Genomic DNA, 22,960 nt, shown 5'->3' on the forward strand with positions numbered 1-22,960 from the left:
ACTGACTTAATATAACTGGTCTTTAAAGCAGGTGGTGTGGCTGTGCATTTGCAGGGTTGTAGGCTGGTTGAAGACAATGTGCTTTGTGAACTGGAAAATGTCAATTCCTCAGTGTCTACAAACTGAAACAAATTAAATACTTTTTAAGGTTAAGAAAAATAAGATGAAGCTCAAACACAAAGGGAAGGGAAATAGAGACGTTTCCATCCTTGTAAATAGACATGATTTTTTCTTCTTTCTCTGCCCAGCTCTGGTTTTGGACTGCCATATTCACTCCAAGTGCAGGCAACAAGGAAGCACTTCAGTATTTTTTACCCTGTGCTGGAATCCTGTGCTTCCTCCATGGGTCCCCACTTATTAAGAAGCAATGGGGTTTTTTCAGTTTCATGGTACTTTTTTTCTTTTCCTCCTGCAATAGTTTAGTACTAATTTAGTTCTTACTGATTTCGGTCAATTATGCATCGTGCTGGCGAATGTTAGTTGCCTTTCTAACGAGTTAGTTATTAAAGATATTTATGCCTTTAAGTTAATGAATATCATAAATGCATCATTCCTGAATTCCTGATAGCACCCTTGAGCAGAGTGCTGTGCTGTGCTTAGCATTTTTTATACTATTTTAACTTAAAAACTGACCTATTCAAAGGTAAAAATTCTGTTCCACCAAACTTAATTTTTATCTAAGTTCATGATACACACATTTTTTTTGTGTTCATAGTTCTCAGAGATTTAGGCAATACAGGCCTATTTCTGTCCTCAGCATTATGCAACGTGGCCTCTCCTCTTCTACTTTTATCTCTTTTGACATGAGCTCCCACCTTGTCTCCTTGCTTCACATTTGATATGTTTGTTCATGGTTAAGAATCTTTTCAGATGTGTCTAGTGGGTTTGCATTGCTCCTTTTACAAGGGGTGCTGTAATCAACTTCTTCACTTAAAAATGTGGTAATTCAGAGAAGAAACATACCTCAGCTATTTACCTTGACCTATGCAAATCAAAGCAACAAGAAGCGGCCCTATGAAATACTGTACTACAGAGCTTCAGGTAACTCATGTAGCCGATTTTTAACGGTTTCCCTTATTCTGTATGTCTGTTCAGGTAATGAGCCTGTGAGCACAGTGGTCTTTCAACAGCCCCATACTCAACAGGCCATGCAGATCATCTCTGGATCCTTCTGTTGGCATGACTAGTGTTACTGGGAGACAAGAAGGACATGAAAGGAGCTGGTGGCAAGTCTGCCAGGGGCTCAGCTGAACTCCTGTACCCTCATCTATTCATCCTTTGCTGGCTTAACAAAATTAGTACATGGTCTGAAGCTGGGTTGTTATTTTGAAAACCAGTTTTTGTTCATGTTTGGTCTCTGAACTCCAGAAAACGCTTTCGTGAATTGCACCATCAGCAGGTCTGAAGAGTTTCTCCTGGGGCTGGCACAGTCCCTGAGCGGCACAGTACCCCTATTCTCAAACAGGGATGTTTTATTTCTTCCAAAAGAAACCTACTTTAAGATCTTTTTAAAAGCTGTTTTCCCTTTGGCTCAGGCTACAGGTGTAGCTGCAGTTAATACACTGGAGAACCAGTTTCTTCTGCTCACTGTGAAGGTGGAACAAGAGTTTCACAAGGAAAGTGAACCCACTTTCCTCTTACTGATTTTGATTATTTTTTTTCTTTTTTCCTTACCGAAATATTCATGTATGTTGTTAAGATTGGGCAGACACTTTCTCAGAGGAGTTAGATCAGAGAAAGCCCTGAACATTTCAATGTTCCTTATGGCTGAAGTGCTGACAGCATGTTTAAGTAACCAGTGTCTGGTGTTTTCTTCTTTCCTTCATTTTTTTTTTTTGGTTGGTTTGTTGTGTTGGTTTTTTTTTGGGGGGGGGGGTGTTGATGAAAGTGCTTTTTCCATCATTTAATGGAAGCTCAGCAATCAGCTTGGTTGCAGGAAAGGGAGGATGAGAAAAGTAACCACAGCCAGAGGGAGAGGAGAAGCTTTTGATGGCTTATTACAACTTCTTGTGGTTTGGCTACCAAGAGCAAGCCATGGCCACCTCCTGGTGTTGCAAGGTAACCTAGCTTAGCAAAGGCTGAGGCACAGGAGCCAACCCACTGAATAGGGGAGGCTCCCAGCGAAATCATCACTGTTTTCTTACTGTGTTCATGCTGCCTTGCATTAGTGCTCATGGAAAGACTTCCTTTCTTATCACTTAGTGTGACAAACCTTGATGAGTTTGTCTGGACAGGCTCTGCAGCTATAGTGTATCATGTTAGGACAGGCAGTATTGGATTCAAATGGTGGTTTGTTGGTTTATTTGAGTGGAAGTACTGTGTGAGGTAAGAAGATGAATAGGACTTGACATTATTGTTTATGCTGTTTCTGCTTGTTAGTGTCTGTCCTAGATACTGCCATGTCCTTGCTCGACCAAGAGGAGTCCCAACCAGCCTGTGGGTCTCTTCCAGCCTAAATTTTTCTGTTGTTATGTAAGTGCACATAGAAAAGATGTGTTAGCCCTTTGTTCTCCACATCTGTGTCACCCTGGAAAGGCAACTTAAACCCTGCTAATAGCGGTGATTTAATCTCCATGTTTAGTCATATTTCCTCAGGTCTCCTTCTGCCAGCAGTGGGATATGTGCCTGTGGCATAAGCCCTTAATAAAGATACTTTTTTTTTTTTGCAGATTGCCTGCAGTGAGATTTCTGTAGCACATTGTTTCCCTGATGGGTACTCACAGAGAGCATTTGTTCTTAGATGAATTGGTGAAGCAGGTACTAGTCCACCTTACACCTTGTAGGTGGGGGGCTGTCTTTCTGGAAGGAGATGCCGTGGCTGGAGAGACAAGGTTGTGCTTCATGGCTTTGAGCAACCCTGCATCTCAAGTCTAGGGTCTACATTTTGAGGTAGTGAGATGCAGCTTCATATGGAGGAGCTTGCCAGATAGGTTGAAGAGTCAGATCCTCATGCAGCTGTGTGTCCTTATGCTTATACATAGGAATCTTTGCAGATTATTGTTTACCCAAGAGTGCCTCAACAGGGGTCCCTCCCAGGCAAAAGATCTTCCAAGTTGTGGGGCAAAGAGGAGTGAAATGGGATTCTGTGAGAATACAGCAAAGGTACCACACATCATTGCTGCCATTCAGAAAATCACTTATGCATGTCTGATCTGTGACAAGTGATGAGAGTAACCTCTTTACCCTGGGAACTCATGTTTTCATGACCAATGCTGATAAGTTTGTTGCTTGGTTTGGTTTTTATGAAGGGTTGATGGATACTCTTCCATCTGCACATACGATTAGAAAGTTCTAAATCTTTTTGGATCTCAACCCTGTCTTAAGAAATATTTTGGCTTCAGAAAGCATTTGTAATGCTTCACAATCTGGTTTTAGGGTAATAACTTGTAAGTGCCTTTCTGTTGTGAGTCCCGGTGCTGGGGTAGTTGGTATCTAAGAAGTCCTGTACAAGTATTAAAAGCTACTGTGTTGTTACCAACTTACTCTTTTTTATTTTTTTCAGCTCTGATTTGTTTTTATGTGGGTTTGCAGGCTGATACAGATTTTCAGTGATGTGTTAGCATAGGCTACAAAGCTTGTGGTAATGAGTTGCGTTTCTTGGTATCTGCTGCAGTAACTTAGGTGAAAGAAAAGAGTAACTTGAATTGTTTTGACTGGCCTGGTAAAGGAAGTTTGGCAGTGTCAGGCTGGCTAAGCTTCATAAGGAAGGGTCCAAAAGTCAAGACTTTTTGGAGGTTAATTTACTATTGAACTTACATGAGACATTTTTATTTTAAGTCACCTGTATGTCAGTCTTTGTCACGGCTAGCAGTGTGGTCTCACAAAGTTGTCCCTTACCTGCTGATCTGCTCACAGTCAGCTTCACTGCTGGCCTGGCCACTGTGAAAACAATGATGGGGGATGTAATACTTTCATTTTTTTCTTATGAATTCCTCCTTCTCTGCATCCTGTATTTTGTGTAATTACATAGTTTTGCCAGTTCTCTATCTAGTTCTATATCTATGTCCTTTATATTTCCTCCTTTTAGTCCCCTACTTGCTTTCTCTTCCTTCACATGGTTGTCCCATATGAAAAGCCAAACCAGCACTTGTGAAGTTCTCTCTGTAATGGGGCAGTTGATGGCAGATACAAAAATTGCTTGGGTTCATTGTTAGTGATTTCCTGACCTAGTTGCAGTGCTTACCGGAGGTGTCTCTCCCTGTGGCATGTGATGTGCAAATGTCTTAAGGGATGGTTTGAATCACCTGAGATGTGCCTCTGAGGCTGTGGTATGAAGTATTAAAAGATTAACTTTGAAATCATATAGTGTGGTGCCATGGGGAAGGAGAGAAGGATAGGCTGATCATTAAACACAGAAAACCTCAAGTGTGCCTCAGGGCTCATCCCAGAGGATGAGTGATTCAGCAGGAAGGTGAGGTGGGGATGCAGTGCTAGGAGACCCAGGTTGTGTAACATGTACTGCGCACCTTGAGAGCTCCTGCCCCAGGGTGCACAAGCAGTGTAGCTGGGTTGTGAGCAGTGGAAGGGAGGCAGTCCGAGCCCTGGGGGTGGTGAAGGGCAAACAGTGGCTGCTGTGAGAGGGAATAGGTAAAGCACAGAATTAGAGCAGGAAGATGAATATTAATGAGCTGAGAGCACAATTGTAAAGCAGCCACTTTTTAGTCAAAACCAAAGAAAGACCTGGAGCAGCTTGGCTTTTATATCTATGTTTTGGTGTGTTGCCTAGGAGCCTCTTCTTTGCTAAGACAACAGACCAAATGTGTGCTTATGAACTGCCTGTGCAGCTGCAGGATAAAGCTGAGAATAATGGGAGATGATGGTGAAGAATCAGATCTATTTAATGAGGGGAGACCTCCTGCAGTGATCCTCTGCTACCTAGTTGTCTCTTTGTGCTGCTACATACCAAGTTCAGCCTGAACCTCTTTCTTTTGGTCATTCCCAACTGGCAAAGCAGATAGGGAAGGAAGAGATCACTGGATGGGATGTCCTACATATCATATCCATTTATCTCGGAGAATGAGAGCACACACTCTGTGTCTATGTCACAGTTTTCATCCCCTGACTCTAGTTTCAAGGTATGTTGATAGCTAATAACTTTTAAGTAGCAGCTCTGGAAGGCAAGGGGAACTTGCTGTTGAGGCTTTTTTCCCCTCTAGAAGTCTTTATGGCTTTGTCCATCCCTGACTCTAGTAATGAGTGCCAAGGAGAGGAGTTGTGAGGCTTATTCCCTCAGATCTGTATATTCCCTTTCCTGTGTTTAATGTGCTAGGAGTTTTAGGGAATAGAAATAAGGCTGATTGCCATGAGTTTGTGATGGATAGCCATGAAGGTATCACAGAATTTTGTGACATTTTTTAGTTAAAAATGGGATCATTTGACCACGATGAACAGTTTAATGTCAGGGAACCCTGTAGATAAGGAGTCACAGCCCAGCATGCACAGCTGGGAATTTCTAATCAAGCAGTTGAAATTATTTGGATGGGTTATCATGTTTTTGATGGCGTTCAAAGCTTCTGACAGCCTCCTTTTATCTTGGCATGTAAATGGAAAGGGTCATGTGAAGCTTTCAGGTTGACTGTACTGTCTCAGGGTTTGGGGAAAAGATGGCATTCAGGTTTAGAGTGGGATGTTAATGTGTGAAAAAGAAATCTGGAAAATAGGAATAAATTATGAGGCCATGGCATGTGCAGCTTAACAGAAAGATGGAAGGGAGATAAAACTGTCTCAGTAAACATGAGGAGTCACTATAAGGAAGACTGGGGCAACTGATTTTTATCGATCAGTAACAGCAGAGCAGGTAATGAAAGGCTTAGATGTGCACCAGGGAAAGTTTAGTTTAAATACAAGGTAGGTTGAATTTCAGTCCCTTTTTTCATTGGGAAGGGACAGTGCTGGTGGATGGGTGGTTCACTGTCATGGGTGAGGTACCAAAAGCTGTGCTTCTTGTTTCTATTGGAGGATGCCATAGACGCTATTCTTAACTAATTCCTGCCCAGTACAGGTTGCAAAAGCAAGTAGTGAAATGGCCTGTACCAGGGAAATCATACCCTTCCACTGCCTCACTCTGAAAGGTGGAGGAAGAGTCAGGTATCAGCTGTGGGGTGGTTTGAGGGGCTCAGGATCATAAGAGCACATCAAGCATTTTTGTACCAGCTGTCAGTTGCTTGGTGAGACGTCCTCGGGGTGCTGACCACTGTGCTTCAAGTAGTGGTGGGCACACTGGCCCATGGGCTGTGCTTCAGTCAGCTCTATGCTCAGCCTACATGAGGACAGGAAGACTACGTTTGACTGTGTGGTTGTCTTCAACATACCTGTTGGATTGAAATCAAGCAAAAGCACTCAGGCAGCCACTTAAATTTCATCTTAGCTGTAAGTTATTTCCACTCCATCAGCAGTGCCAAGTGAGCAGTTGCAGGGCTACAGATGGCACCAACACACTGAGATTAAGGGCAGTGGCACCAGGGGGGAACCCAGCATCAAGACAATCATTTCCCACCATCCTGTAGTCAGCAGACAAAAACAGCCAGTGATCCAGAAGTGTGCCACTGAAGTTGGCACGGGTGTAACATGGATGTAACATGGGTGCTGCAGCTGCTTGTGAGCCTTGCTGAAACGTCACTCAAAGGCACAGGAGTAGCTTTGCCATCTTCTCATTTGGGATGGGTACTTCATGGACTGATTAAAGCAACCATCACAGTGCCTGGTGAGAAAACACCCACTATGGTATATGCTGCTGTTTTGCTTATATTTGAACTGGGTGACTTAAATGTGGTTGATGCAGCAGCTCTGCAGGGGAAGCCGTTTGAGGATTTATTGGAATTTCTATTTATTGCATCATTAGTAGCAGTAAAGGGTTTGGCTCTGTAAGAACGGGCTCCTTTGGTTTATGAAGTGTGTGTAAATCCACTTCCAAGCTCCCACAGTGCAGCATGCTGAGCCCTGTGCTCATGCAGGGCCTTTTGTAGGACCTCTGCAAATAAAATCCCCAGAATGATATTTTGATTAATTATGTTGCCATGAGAGCATGTGTGGAGGTTTTTATCACTGAGTCCATAAAGCAGAAGGGATAAGCTAGTTAGCACAGATGCTTTTGTTCATGTATGGTTCAGTTAGCCAAGACCTAGCTAATCCCAGAAGTTGATGGGCAAGAGACTGAGTCTTTGTGAGCATGGTGGGACCACAGCCATACAGCTGCATTAGCTGCAGGATGTACCTGGGCACGTAAATCCTATACAGAGGAAGGCTTTGGACTAGCGCTAGCTCATGCGTGTCAAGCTCAGCACATGTGCAGGATTTCATGCTGGTGCTGGGTTTTCTCTTATTAACAACGTGGGAAAGGCAGGAACTGTCTCAGAAGCTTCCACGGCTTTTTGTTACCATTTGTTGAGCCATTGCTGAGGTGTTTGCAGTGTCCTCCTGAGCTGACAAAAATCAAGGCAGACTCAGGGCTGCGTGTTTCCCACCTTCCTGTGGACCCTTAAGTACAGTGACTACAGCAGTGTGGGCAATGTGTTAATCACAGAAAAGTCAGATGTTTATCACCCAGTGGGCTTGCTCTCCTTCCTCCAGTGAGCATGTCAGCCAGCTTCTTAAGCACAGCCCAAAATAAATACAAATTGAATCCTGCACAACAGCAGCATGCTAAGTTCACTGTTTGGGAAGTTTCTGATGAGCACTTCTTGTAGCAGGTATCTGACTTTTCTGCCTCATCCGTCTGCTATATGAACAGATGCTTTAGTCCTCTTGCTTTTTTTTCCCTTTCAAGCTCTGAAGACAGCTGTTCTGCACCTCCACACATTGCTAGCTTTGCTTCAGCTCCTGGCTTTGCTTCTGTTGGTGCATTAAGAACATGGGAACAGCACACAGACTCTCTCTTTCCCCTTCTAGGCTGAATCAAACTCCTGCAAACTTAATTTTTCTTGGGGAATTAAGCACCAAGGTCAAACAGAAACAGTGTAAGCTCTAGCAGGCAGTAAGAGAGCTGTATTAGTAAAACTGTGTACATTTGTTCCATGGAGACTTCTATTTGTGCTTTTCAGAGTAATGGTTTCACTCAGGTTCTGCTCTGCTGGGTACTGCTCTGCTTCCAGTCTTTGCTGTCCTGTGGGTTTCTCTGCTGGGTGAGGTGGGGGTCGGGGACTTGTACTCTGCTTCTGAACTTTGCTCTTTTTCTCATTCAGTGAGTGTGTAGGATGGAAAAGCTGCTCTGCTCTGTTCCTTGCACCTAGGTACCAGGAGCATTGTCAAGGGCAGGAATAGCAGTAATGGAGCCAGGTCTGGTGAGCAGCAGCGGGAAGTGATTGCTTATCTCTTCCCCCTCTCCATCTCTTTGCAGTCAAGCTTCCCTTTAATTTCAGACATGTCCTTTTCCCTTAGTATTGCTGATTCCTCTTCTTTAGATTTCCTTCCTTTCATTCCCTCACTGCATGAAATTACAAAGCACTGATCTTTTCACAGCTGGCAAGAAGTTATTTTGATTCGTGAGGATGAAGTTCAGGTGCAGCCATCTTTACATAACCTTTTTTTAATTGCTCGTTAAAGCATAACAAGTTGCTGGTGATTGGCATTAATGTTTTTCACTTTACAGGCTGCAGTGGCATGCCAAGGTCAATGGAACTTCAAAAGCATCTATCAAACACATGGCCTTCTGAGATTGCACTGCCACTGACAGATGTACATTTTAAACCTAGCTTCTACATGCTCACCTAAGCTGCTCTCTGAGAGCAGAATGAAACTGGAAATGGGGAAGGTACTTGGAAGACTGGATTTTCTTCTGAGAATATAGTTTCTTTTTCCCTTTTAAGAAGAGTAAGCTGCTGCTGGTAGCATTGAGGGTACAACCTGAGTCCAGGGGATCAGGCAGGAGAGGGTATGAATGGGAAATCATGTAATTCTAATGCTCTTCCTAGTTTTACAAGCCTGAGATACGGTTTCCAAACCTGAAGACTTCATGGTGCTGCCTCTCACCAGTGGAGCAGGGACTGCCATCAGCAGTAGGTAGCGTGCCAGCTCAGTGCAGCCTGTGTTGCAGCATGCCAGGGCAGGAGCTACTGCAGGCAGGGAGCCTCTCAGCCTGCTCCAGACATTGGAAATGGGTCATGGTGGTCATGGTTTGCTGCTCTATATGGGTTGTCCAGCTCTGGAGCTACTTCCTTGGGCAGGCTGAGTTCACACTGCCCAGCACTGCACAGTGGTGCCCATAACAGCCTGTGTGTGTTGGCTCAGGCTGGGTTTGGCATTTCCTCCTCTGCAGCCGTCCTCTTGGCATTTCTCCTGATGTTGGTAGCTCTGATAATTTTTAGAGCTGTTTCTCTGAGTGTTTTTTACTAAAGAATGTAATTAGGCGTTGTTGATCCCATCCAGTGGCTCTTTGCAGGCTGCCAGTGCAGTATGTTAGGCTGTATCTGGAGCAGGCTGGGCTCCCCCCTTGCAAAACCCAGTGGTTTAGATCCATATGCACTGGAACCTTTGAGCATAATTAACTAAAATAACTAACATTTTGAGACCTTTGATATTTCCAAATAAAAAACCTTTAGAAACTTTTGCCTTTCTTTTGTTTTTTATAGTGATCTGGTGCCTGTGTAAACACTGCGTATATTAAATTTATTAACTTTTTTTTGGATGGAGGAGGTTGCTGGGCTTTAGGATGATATACAGTGTTTCCCCCCAATTTTTTTTCCTCTGTCATAGTTGTATATGCAACTTGACAACAGATCCTGGCAGCCTGCTTCTCCAGAATAGTAAACAGAGCCAGTGCTGCAGTAGTTTGCAGATAAATAATGTATTACAGCCTGTCAAATAAAGCTTTGAGCAAATACCACTTTTAAGGGTCATATATTGTGAATCCGAAGATTGCCCTATAAATCATTATTTCCCAGATCCTTTTGATTCCTTATTATGCATACCGTGGCTCTCCGAACAGGTCACCTTTTTGAACTGCCGCTAACCCTGACAGAATTAGTATTATCAATATTTCTGCTACTGATGTTTGTTTAACCAGCATAAATAATCCCTCAACATATTTTCTCTGCACCCAAAGGTCTTTTTATATTTTATTTTCTTTTTTGCTATCTCAGTTGGAAATGGGACACACGTACATTTAGTTGTTAGATGCTTGCTTTGAGATTTTTGCGAATACATACTTTGTTTGATTGGTTTTGAGAAGCCTTCCTAGAAATTGAAGAGCCAGTTAAAATACAGCTAGATTACTTTGGTAATGTGAGTGTTAAATGAGGATAGAAATTACACTGCCAGGATGCCTGCTTGCAGCTACTTTGACATTGAGGAATACCTGCATGAAATTTACAGAGGATGGATTTAGGGGTATTTCTGAAAAATAAAAACCTAGTAAGTTGAAGATGCTGATTCTTGCACAGCAGGAGTACTGTGCTTCACAGTGCTTATGTGTATCCCTCTTAAAACTGATGTGGCTGTGTTTAAAACAAAACAAACCCCAAACAACAACAACAAACAAAAACCCCCAAAACAAAACAAGAGCAACAACCAAAACAACAACAAAAGGCAAAATAAACACCCTGCCAAAAAAACCCCAAACGACCCACAGAACCACGATGTGGACCTATTGGAGTGACTCCAGAGAAGGGCCGCAAAGATGATTGGAGGGCTAGGGTACCTCTCATATGGAGACAGGCTGAGAAACTTGGGCTTGTTCAGCCTGGAGGAGGCTCCAGGGAGACCTTAAACAGCTTCCAAGTGCCTAAAGGGTCTGATAAGAAATCTGGGGAGGGACTTCTTACAAGGGCAGGTAGTTGACAGGACAAGGGGGAATGGCTTTAAACTCAGAGAGTAGATTTAGATTAGATATTAGGCAAAAATTATTCACTATGAAGGTGGTGAGACATTGGAACAGGGTGCCTAGAGAAGCTGTGGCTGCCATATCCCTGCCAGTGTTCAAGGCCAGGTAGGATGGGGCTTTGAGCAACCTGGTATAGTGGGACGTGTCCCTGACCATGGCAGAGGGGGTTGGAATTCGGTGATCTTTAAGGTCCCTTCCAACCCAAACCATTCCATGATTCTATTAATATTCTTTCCTGGTGTTTATAGACTAGCACAGCTATGCAGTAACTTTCAGATGAGCCTGTGCGCTGATAGCTATGGGCATAACAGCAGAAAAAGCAACATAGAGTCTCTCTTCATCTGCATGCTCAGCAGTTGGTATTCCCATTGAAGGGTGGGTCTGGGGAATACAGATTCATGTCCCAGAGTACAAACTGAGCCGATTTTCTCATCCTGTCGCTCTGGGGCTGCTGGAAGGGTTGCACTGTAGAGGTGATTGGCAAACAGCATGGGAGGCACCACTGCTTTTTCTTTGGCATTTCTCTGGGAAAAGTTTGAGCTGTGTTCTCATAGTGCTGCATCACGTTACAGCTGGGTGTCTGTCTCTTGCATTGATGGGCTTCAAACCTCTTGCTGGTTTTGGTTGATCTTAAATGCTGCTTGAATGTATGCTGAGTGCAGTCACTGGAAGGGCATGATGGTTATTTTGACAATCTTCTTCAGCAAACAAGGCAAGCAAAACAAAGTAAGACACCACTCATTGTACAGACCAAAAATGCAATGCCAGGTTAGGAAGAAGAAGAAACCTCACTTCTCAAGCATGAGACTTTTACATCTATTTGTGGTAGTACAGTGATGCTAAGCCCTTTGTGAGGGGTTTGGTGCTCTGTTCTCCCTTCCCAAGCAATTGCAGAGCTGGTATTTTTCTCTTGGGCATAGTTCTGTCTGGTGACAGCTATGACAATACTGCTCCCTGGTTTTTAAACAGTTTTTTACACTTCCAGTCTCTGATTGCACAGTGCTTCAGCACTAGGGTTTTAAGTAGAAATTTATCATATTAATGCCATTGGTTATGACAAATTTAATGAGAAGGGAGGAGAGTCAGCTGGAATGAGAGGTCACCACTCATCCCGCTGCACTGAGTCTCAACTGAAAGGGGCAATTCAGCCCCTACCCCACAAGATACGGTAAACCAGGGCTGCAGGTCTGTGCTCATAGAGACACAATGCTGTTTCTACCCTAAACTTTTGGTTTAAATTACATTTCCTGGTTTCCCCATTGTTTCTCAGATTGAAAAAGTCTGAGGTGAGTGGTCTGAGTCTGCAGAGGCGTTTATGATGCTTCATGTGCACAGTTAGGAGGACTCAGAGGAAGTCCTCCTGGCGGTGCCAGATGGCTCCTTAGCTGTTGGAGCTGCTTCATTTCCCAGCAATAAGGCTTGCAGCTAATGGCAGAAGGAGAAATGAAAGGAAATGAATGTCCATGTTTAAGAAGTTCTAGCAGTTGTTTATTTTTAATAAAAATGTTGCTTGTGTTGGTATCTCTGAATTGGTTCAGGCTGGATGCTTCTCAGAAGCTGGCATTTGATTTCCCACAGGAGAAGGTGGATTGAGTTAGTGGGTGGGAAAAAGTGAAGTCTGGAAGCAGAGAGATTATGAGTCTGTTGTTTTATGGTGGATCCTTGTATTGCCTTTGTATAAAGATACACAATTAAGGGGATGTGGAAGAAAATTGTTTATTTGTCTTTGCTCTTCTCATGTGATGAAGCCTTTCCTCTGTGCATTGAAAATAAGAGTAATTTATTCAGACAGAAAGCTAAGATGGAACGAACCTTACCCACATTTCAGCTTATAGAGGAACATGGTGATGTTTGTCCTGTCTGATGGTTTGGGTTGGTTTTGTTGGGTTTTTGTGTTTTTGTTGTTTGTTGTTTGGGTGGTTTTCTTTTTCTTGGGGGGGGAGAGTATTTAACACACGTTTAAGATTATAGGTAGTCTTTTAAATGATTGTAGAACGTATCCTAATGTGATACATTGACTGACTACTGCAAGTAGGCTAGCAAAGCTGGGTCGAGCTGGCAGTGGGAGAGTGCTGTGCCCATTTCTCCTGCCTTCTTACCCTCCTATGAATGCCTTTGATTTCCTTTCAAGTCATGTTGGTTTCTAATTAATTTCAAAAATACTGCTTATTATATTCTAAGCTAATTTCTTACACGTCTCAGGCATCCTGGCTTGCAGTAAGAACACTGGAGAGCATTCTTATTATTACTGTATCCTTGCTGCTGTGCTGATGCAGAATCCACTGCTGGCACCAAGTGGCTGTGGGTGGAAGTTGCTCCAGAGGTGCTGGGACTCGCCGGCCATCTGTGGTCAGTGTGAAGATGTTGGGGCTGAAGCTCAGAGGGGTGTAGGACCCCCTTGTTCCCTCCCCAGTTTCCCTAATGGTGGGTGTCACACGTGGGAGATGCTCCATCTCACACTGCTTGGTGCACTGTGATGCTGCTGAGCGATTGCCTTGGCTGTGCTTCTCCTTTCTTTAAGATGTATGAAAAAGGCTGTCAGAGGACTTGTTCGCTTGTAATACATCTGCGTGCTCTGCCTTGCATCCCTTCCTTGTGGGGTTTGGTGTCTGTCCCATCCTGTCCCACTCTGCCTTGTGTCCCTTCCCCCTCAAGTTTCTTCGTGAATAAACGCAATTGCTAACGTATCAGAAAAAATAGGTAGAATCCTTTCATCTGGATTTTTCTTTTTCTGCATTGTCTTTAAATGACATCCCCTGTTAATCCGTTCTGTAATTAATTTAAATGTATCTGACACTAGCTTGGAGGCGAGTTTTGAACTTTCTTTACCCGTTACCCTGACTGTATTGCTTTTTCTCAGTTCAGTGGTGTTTATATTTGAATTTGGAAACTGGTTGTTGATCAGTTCTCACTTGCAAGCCCCTTTCTAGGCTGGCCTTTACAAATGAGCACTGCTGTGTGCCTGTGTATGGGAGAGCATAAGGCTTGGCTTGACTTAGGGCATATTTGAGTGTTTTGGTTTAATGCTAGAGATGTTCATTCTAAAGTGAGGTAAACCCAGAATAAGAAGCATTAATTCCATGGGTTTCAGGGTCTTCTATTTCTTATGAATAATATTTGTATGGTGGTGTGACTCATCACTAAACCTCATGACCACCTGCAGAAATTAAAAGTTGGAACCAGTTTTGGAGCACAGAAGGAGGGGGAATGAATGAGTTGGTTTATTCACAGGGTCTTGGGATGATCTTGTACTGTAAAGAGGTATTTATATAAGTTATTTTAGTTCCTTCATCTTGGGTTTATGTTATTTTTATTTTGTCCTTTAACATAGTCTCCCAAATGTGCAATAAACCAAAAGACTAAAGCTCTTTCATCTCATTCAGTGGGTCTACTGTAGGTGAGGCTTTTGCTGCTGCTGTGATGGAAACTCGGGCTGTGGTAGTAGGATGAGTATTCTACTTCATTTTCAATTTATGTTTCTACTTCATTTGCAATTAATGTTTCAAGACACCAAAAGTACTGCAAGCATCAGCATGTAAATTGTGCTCCAACTTTCAATACTGCTGCTCAGAGCTGGTGAGATCCTTGTACTTGGATATTGGAGTCATTTTTAACAGATGCTGTAGAAAGGTTTGCCTCCAGAAGGGCTTTCCCTGCCTGCCTTGGCTTATGTCTTTGACAGCTCATGCAAGAGCACTTTTTGATTTCTATTTTCCCTGTAGTACAGAAAAATTGCCAGTGCCTGGTCTAGACGAGGTTGTCCAAACCCAGAGTCTGGGTGTTTTGCTGCAGCTCTGTCCATCTTTTTCTTTTGTGTGAAAGCATGCCAGTAGTACCTGCTCGGAAACTTCTGGGCCAGTACGCTTTGGTTTTCTAATATAAAAGAACTAGTGGGTGCCAAGTGGCATCAGGCAACCTGCTGGGGGTAAAAATGGCCTGTGGCTATTTAGACGTATTCGTCCAGCTGCAGCTTGCCACAAAGGAAATCCTTAAAACCCTGGAGACCAAAAGCTGAGAAGACGGCCAACAGGAGGAATAAGCATGTTTCCCCATTGCTTATTCTCTATCTATAAACATTTAGTAATAGGTGCCACTAAACAAGATAACTTAGTTTACCAGTTTTCAATAGTGATGTTTGACATGCAGAAGTTAGTTTGCATTTAATCCTGCTTAAACCAGGGTTGTCTGGCTGCATGGCTGCAAACGTTGATTGGAAATTAGTGTTACTCTTCATGTACTAACCTTCCCAAGGTAATCCTTAAACTGTAGATGTGTTTTCATCATCTTTTTTTTGAGAAAGCCTGAGTGAGGGGAACCAAATCACTTGCCAAGACCCTCTGCAGCAGCAGTAGGGCAATCACTTTGAACATCTCTGGGTCATAGCTGACAATGGGAAAGAAAGAGGAGAGCTGGGCTGAAACAATGTATTTCATCATTGTGCTCCGTTAAGACTTCTTCAGCATAGTATTTGAGAATAATCCTCCTGTATTACCTTAAAGTTGGTACCAAATGTCAGGAGAAAAATGAAGATGAAAAGGTTGAGAAAGGCTGGTGTTATGTGGTGTGAGTAACCCCCAAAGTCTCCATCAGATGACAGTAAAAAGTGCCATGTGGGCCACTCAAGCGAAAGCAGAAGGTGCTAAGAAGCAGAATTTGTCCAGTTGGGAGCTGCCTCCTGCCAGCACAGTCCATCCAAATCCCTCCAGTCCTGGCACTCCCATGTATTTCAGACGCAGTAAGAATCACTTAGTATCCCACTGGAAAAGCAGCAGAAGTCTGGCTGATATTCTAATAATTAAAAAATATTTACCCCCAACTTGGCATTAGCATGGAAACTGTAATACCTTGTTTGTAAGCAGCCCTGTTGCTATATAGCGTAGCTGAAGAGCACTATATATTAAAAGCACATATAGCTGCTGCATCTGGAGCTCTGCCTACACAAGGATTGAAAACAAGGCCGGTAGAGCTGCTGGCTTTCATCTCCCCTCCTTGATCTTGGTCGGGTGCCTTGCTGGCTTTTGTGTTAGCTGTGTAATTAAGCATAGACGTGTGATTGAGGCAGAAATGGTTAACTCATCAAGCAGTATATGGTGTCAAGTCAGTGGTACTGTGTTGTTCCATAGGAACTGAAAAATTAATTTTGTTGTTAAATGTCACCTTCTGGCTTGTGATCTTCTGTAGTGTAGGTCATATGTTTCCTGATAAAATTGAGGGAAATCAAAAAAGGGATCCTGAATGCTGAGATCTGTGAAACTGAAGTTGGTTGAAGTCTGACATCGATGCTTGTAGAGCCACAAAGAGGGGGGGGGGGAAGGAAAATATGAAATCTGAGTAGTGAGCTAGCAGAGAGCTTGTGCTGCAGCCCACCACCTTTCCAAGTCAAGGAGTTGCTCTTCCCTCCTACCCTGCAGCAAAAGCCAGGAGGACATGAACTAATGCTGGAGACATGGATTAATGGAGTAAACCTTTCTCTGCTGAAAGGCTTGAGGGAAGTTCTGCAGAGGCTTCATAGCAGCTTTTGTAAGGGTTGGGACTGGAAGGGCTGAGGACAAGAAAAACTTTTGGGGACTTGGGTAGATGAGATTTGGAGGTGTCTGTGAACTTTCACTTGCTGGGGCACTCGTATAGGGTTTAGAGCAGAGAAGAGCTAAAATGAGACTCAGTTTCTGCAAGACTTTCCTTTCCTGGGTTATTAACCACTGTCCCACTTTGTAACAATCTTGGAACCACTCCTACATGCACTTCTTTTAAAGCATGTGCTTGCACAATAGCTCAGTCCTGAATGGATGGATCTTTGGCTGCTGCAGTGACCTTTTCCGATAGATCAGATTCTGTGGATGCTTATTCAGACCTATTCAGACCTCCAAGCTGGAAGTGCATGTGAAGAATATCTTAGTAGTTTATTTCTTGCTCCTCTTTGGAGACCTGTGTACTGTAGTTTGGTTTCAAGTTACAGGTTATCATCCTGCCTTTTCTAGTCCAGATCTACAAATGCTGCCCTCCTCTGAGATAAAACAAGAAGGGTCAGATACAAAGCCTTCTTCCAGAAGTTTTCAAGGGAATAGCAAAAAGAGAAAATGTTGACTTACTGATGGAGACAGGCCTGGGGAAAGCAAATACTCAAATGCACTAATATTTTGTCTTCCTGAGTGTTTCTTGCAGTGTTTGGGATGTTTTTGTTGTTGTTACAATGCCGTTTTATGCCCTTACCCTGGACGGAGCTTTCTGCTGCATGTCTTTTCTTTCACATCCTTTTCTTTATCTTCCCTTCCAGTTTGAGCGGCACGACCCTGTGGAGGGGCGGATCACAGAGCGGCAGTTCGGCAGCATGCTGCTGGCCTACAGTGGGGTGCAGTCCAAGAAGCTCACTGTCATGCTGAAGCAGCTCAAGAAGCACTTCCAAGACGGAGAGGTCAGTAGCATTCATGGCTAATTCAGAATGTTGTGGTGGGGGCAGCCAGTCCTGCACCATAATGAGAAATGAGTAAGCAATCTCCATATTCTTAAGAAAAGCACGTGTTAAACAGTGCAGGGACACAGACTGACTTTGCAGATGATAAACGCTTTGCCAGGAGCAGACAGATGGGAGAGCAGTGGTCAGTGTCCAGATCACAGTGTAGGCTTATATCCCTGTTAAAATGGATGCTGCAATTTTCAAAATTTAAATTTTCTGAATGGCACCCTGGGTCTGGAGCCAGAATAAATACTGAAGCCATGTTCCTAGTGACTGGCTCGACACTCGATTAACTGGCTGCTGTCAGCATTTACTTACTGACTTAGTGAAAATGTTGAATTATGATTTAGAAAAGACTAAGTTGCAGATTCTACATCTTAATTTAGTTAATTTAGTGAGAGACACTGGCATAAGACATGCGTATTAAAAGGATGTGCATTATCAGGTAAGGCAAGTATGGGCAAGTAAGGCAAGTACGGGCTGCTAAATTACTTCAGTATTGGAATTTCATGTCTGTTTCTATAAAGAGGGATTCTTCTTTTATTAATTAGGTTATAAATAAGCAATTCATCAAAATGAAAATGGATGGAAGGTCTTTGTCTGCATATTGGATTGGTCGGACTGTTTTGGAGGTGCTTCCTCCTGACATCAGAACTGACTTTTATTTCTTAACTGTTTTAGATACAAAGTGTGTTTATAAAACACAAGTGTTGCCAGGGTCTAGTCATTTTTTGTCCCTTTTTGGTGCCTGAACTGCGTTCCTGTGATGTGCAGGAATCCTCAGTTCATGTGAAGCCACTCCAGTGACTTTTTCTTCCCCCTTTTCTCTCTCTTTCACTGGTGCTGGGGGAGAATTTTGGTGTACTGAAGCAGCAGGGCACATAGACTAACAGGTCTCTATTACAGAATCATAGAATAGTTAAGGTTGGAAAGGACCTTAAGATAATCTAGTTCCAGCCCCCCTGCCATGGGCAGGGACACCTCACACTAAATCACACCACCCAAGGCTCTGTCCAACCTGACCTTGAGCACCGCAAGGGATGGAGCATTCACAGCTTCCTTGGCCAACCCATTCCAGTGCCTCACCACCCTCACAATAAAGAATTTTCTCCTTATATCCAGTCTAAACTTCCCCTGTTTAAGTTTGAACCTGTTACCCCTCATCCGGTCACTACAGTCCCTAATGAATAGTCCCTCTGCATCATCCTTATAGGCGCCCTTCAGATACTTGAAGGCTGTGTATGAGGTCTCCACGCAGCCTTCTCTTCTCCAGGCTGAACAGCCCCAACTTTCTCAGCCTGTCTTCTTACAGGAGGTGCTCCAGTCCCCTGATCATCCTCATGGTCCTCATCTGGACTTGTTCCAACAGTTCCATGTCCTTTTTATGACACGTTTTGAGGACACCAGAACTGCACACAATACTCCAAGTGAAGTCTCACGAGAGCAGAATAAAGGGGCAGGATCACTTCCTTTGACCTGCTGGTCACGCTCCTTTTGATGCAGCCCAGGATATGGTTGGCTTTCTGGGATGCAAGCGCACACTGCTGACTCATGTTCAGTTTCTCATTGACCAGCACCCCCAAGTAATTACCTGTTAACTGCAAGCAATGGCAAAAAGTTAAAAACTGGAGGAAACCATGAGCGAGCCAAAAGGCCACACTCAGAATTGCATTCCTGCCAGAGGAGCTGCATTACCTGTAGCTTTGTGTGGCCTTGGAGTGCCAGAAAGAGGATGGTTTTTGCCAATTCCCTCGTGTTTTGTAGGAAAAATAGGCTTGATAATTAATAGGCTGCTATCAATAGATAAGTGTCAGCATCATCAGAGCTGAGGTGCACTGTTTGTTAATATTTGGAAGTCTCACTTCTCAAAGTCTTTGTCACTGGCTTGAATAAGACCACTGATGTTTCAAAGGTTGTGTCCCTTTATTTGATCTTTGAGCAAGACAGTGCAGATTCAGTTTTTCCAATACCTGTGTTTCCCCTGCATGCTAATAGGAGTTACTTGATCTCTCATGGAAAAAGTACTTAACAGTGATGTGTGCTTAACAGAAAAGTATCAGCTCTGTTGTTAACATTCTCAGACTGTCAATTCTTTTTCTGTAATTTGTATTTTCCTAATATATATATATGTGTATATATATTATTGAACAATAGGTGAGTGTATGAGAAATTAGGCAGTGGGAGTTATTTTGGAAGGTTTCTTACAGCAGATGTTTTTTCCTTTCATGTGTAAGCCAAGACCCTGACATCTGTGGCAGAGGAAGAACATTTTGTTTTTACCTTATTTCTCATCCCCAAATCAGCCAGACTGTGTTTCTATTTGCAGACAATCAGATTTAGAGCAAGTCTTTTTTCTTTATTTATTTCAAGGACTTTCAAGGAGAGAATTTGGGAAATAGGACAAAAAATGACATTTTCAGTATTGGTGGAAAGCACATGATTCCTTAGAGCAGGGGGAATGAGACACCCAAACCCCTAAAACAGGACAGCATCTCTGTTAGCAAGTACAAGATATTTAATGGTTTAAAGCATGCAAGAAGTGCCAGCCACTTTACACTGGAAGCAAATAAGCCTTTTTTGCAGCCAGGGCAGCTCAAAGTCAGTGCTTATGCAGAGCAAGAGGAATCAGGCACTGAAATCCTCCACTTTTGCAGGTTTTTTAGCTCACAGTGAATCCAGCCTGGTGCCTAACTTTGCAATGTCTTTTATTCAAGAGAATTTGTTCTTGAAAGTTTGGGGGGTTCCTTTTTGCCAGGGTATTTCAAAGACCATATCCCTTGCAGATTTGCATGCAGCGCTTTGTATCTAATACACTTATGTACTTTTGTTGGATCGCCCTGGTGCAGCTGTCAGTGGTTTTAAGTAGCTTTAATTTTACCCATCTCTTTAGAAACAGGACTGCCATGACAAGAATCATGTTAACCCCTTCTCAGGCTTTCTGGATAAGTTATTCACGGATGCACTTGCTAAGGTTTTTTTTGTAAATGAACAGAGTATTAAACCAGTTTCCAACTTGAAACTGCAGAAGCTCTATGCTGACTTTGTTTCTTCCTCTGTGTTGGTAACCCAGACATCTGCAGAGCAGATCGGTCTGCCTTGGTCGGGTCTGGTTTACTCCCACCATGTAAAAAAGGAGCAGGGCTCAAGCTATCCACTGCTCCCCCTTTGGCTCCCTGGCCTCAATGAGACATTAAAGCCACCCAGCCACTTTATTTATCCTGCAATACTTTCCAGTCATTGAACACCTTCTAGGTCACAGGTTTATGATGCAAACGTGTTTTGCAGGAAGAATTTTTCCCATAATCCCTTCTTTTCACGTTTCACTACCCTACTTTTATAGCAGCATAGTATAACTGCCTGCACAGTTTTCTAACCTGCTGTAACTCCCGTCTACACTGAAAGCAGTAGGGGCTTTGATTTGCTATTGCTTGTCAAAGAAAGAGGAAATAAAATAATTTTGATAGTGTGATGCTGGGAGGGGAACACCAGTAATTTTACCAAATCTACCCAGCGAGCATTACACTGGAAATGCAGTTTATCTTGTGAGTGCTTTCTGTTGAAGTCTGCCAGACATCATCTTCATTGTCTGATGCAACTACCTTTTCTGCACAAGGCAACGCTGACAGACTCCAAAATGTTAAAGCTCTGGGTTTAATCTAACCTGTAGCCACTTTCTGACATCATTATTCTACACACCTGCTTCTGGGAATGGGTAACCTGCTTTTATTTTTCTTGAGGGAAAACCTCATCTTACCCTGGATGTGTGAACTCCTCTGCATATTCAGGGGAGCTGCCACACTCTACTTTGTTTAAAATTGTTTACAATTCTCACCTTCAAGTTAGACTTACGCAGCTGCTTTTCTGCTAGGAAAAAGGACTGGAGATGTCAGTAATATTTACAGGCAAGCTATTTGGTTTATGTCTCCCTAACTGCTAGAAAACCAACTTGACTTTTCAGAAACTAGTGGTTCAGGTTGTCTTCCACACATGCTTTGGGAGCAGTGTAGCATATTTTTCTGTTGAGGTGGCAGAGGGTGGGAGTGAGATGTAATTCTCCCTGGCTGAAACCTGGGTTCCCAGGTGAAAAGCCCCAATTTTTGCAGAGGTGTTTGAGCTAAGGTGCATGTTGCAAGCAGATACGTGTTTCTGGAGTTTGCCTGCTTATGTATCCTTTGTATTATTTAAATGATTAAAGGATTCAGGTTTATTAATCAACAGCTAGCTCTGCAAATGCCTTCAAAGGAGTGGTCATCCAGATCCAGTAATTGCTACCCTAGTATCCTCCAGATATGCAATTTCTTGTGATTCCAAATTAACACTTAACTTCTGTTACATAATGGAAACATCTCTTGGTCTTTCAGTGGAGACCTGAATAACTTACAAAGAGTTGAGCAGTGCTGGCAAACATATCGATGGGGAACAGATAAACTCCCATACTCAGACTTCTGAGTAAGGTAATTGTTCCTCTATCAATTTGTCAGTGCAAGCCTGAGGCTGTCCCAGTCTCTGGTTTTATTTTCCTTTTGGTAGCTGGAAAGGAGTTAAAGCTGCTGCTAGCCTCAACTATAACATTCATCGATAAAATATTAATTTTCATAATACTGATGGCATTTTTGCTACAGAGATTCAGTGTCTCTGTCCATGTGAAATCTGAGGTTTGTAGGATACCCCCATACATCATTGGTTTAGGTTTTTCAGCTGGTGAAAGGACCTTGTGTATATGTATGTAAGTATGTAAACCTTCCCTGCCAGATCTGTTGTCCATGTGTTCATTTTGCTATCTCATCCTTTTTGGTCTGGATCCATAAATCCAGGGCTGACAAAGCCTGCTCTTGCATTTGTTGGCGTGCAGTGAAGATAGAAACAAGCTGCAAATTTTCTGTAGTTCTGCTTACAATTCTAGGGGCACCATGTCTGTATGAGATGATCATAAAAAAAATAAGCTTTTTCTTAAAAAAAAAAAAAAAGGTGTTTTTTTCCCTGCTTAGAAGTTGTTGGATTACAACAGATCGTATAAATTTATATCTGACAGTACCCACTGAACATGTGCCCTTCCATCCAGACTGTGCTATGCAGCTGGGATTTTTAATATCTTGCTGTATCAGTCTGTCATGCTAGACAGGATAGGAGGAGCCTGAACCTGAGCTCCTCTTGACAGGCTGATTTATCTCTTCCAGAGAGGAAGGTTGAGTGGTTATTACTGTGGTGATGATTTACCTCTCCCTTGGCTCTGAGCCGTGGCTGTGGTGGAAGAGTTTGGAGACTGCAGCCTCTTGTCCCAGCACTGATGCAGTCATGCTGGTGCTAAACAGGTGTCGTGTAGTGCAGCTAGGTGAGAGTCCCAGATCCGTGCTCTTCAGCAGTTGTTTTCACAGTGCGTTCCTTGCCAGTCGGATTGGTGCGGAGAGGAACGTGTTGCTTATCTCCTGCCTGCCCATCCAGTGTGCTGGGATGTAGCAGTGGGGGATCTCAGGCTGCCCTTCTGTGACTGTGTGCATGGCTGCAGGCACTCACCAAGCACATGCTTATTTGTCCCAGGGTGAGCTGAGCTTCAGGTGACTGATGCTAAGTAGAGCAGACAGCAGTCCAGCTCTGCAGTTATCCTGCAACCAGCAGCAAAGCAAGCTGTGGCACAGCTATACATACGGTGGTTTGCAGTGTCACCTTCTGTGATACTGGGTAAGACATGG

General features: G+C 43.3%; 1 protein-coding gene across 2 annotated transcripts in view; it reads left to right on the forward strand.

Moving 5' to 3' along the window:
* Positions 1–22,960, forward strand: part of MICU1 (mitochondrial calcium uptake 1) — a 108,265-nt gene that overhangs the window by 74,883 nt on the left and 10,422 nt on the right. For both annotated transcript variants that reach the window (XM_061373869.1, XM_061373870.1), the window contains one exon: positions 17,091–17,228. In XM_061373869.1, the coding sequence (XP_061229853.1) occupies positions 17,091–17,228 (138 nt within the window). The remainder of the gene's footprint in view (positions 1–17,090; positions 17,229–22,960) is intronic.

This window comes from Neopsephotus bourkii, unplaced genomic scaffold (assembly GCF_033783945.1).
Source record: "Neopsephotus bourkii isolate Nb327-2 ecotype Australia unplaced genomic scaffold, CSIRO-AGI_Nbou_v1 NB_1634, whole genome shotgun sequence".
NCBI lineage: Eukaryota > Metazoa > Chordata > Aves > Psittaciformes > Psittacidae > Neopsephotus > Neopsephotus bourkii.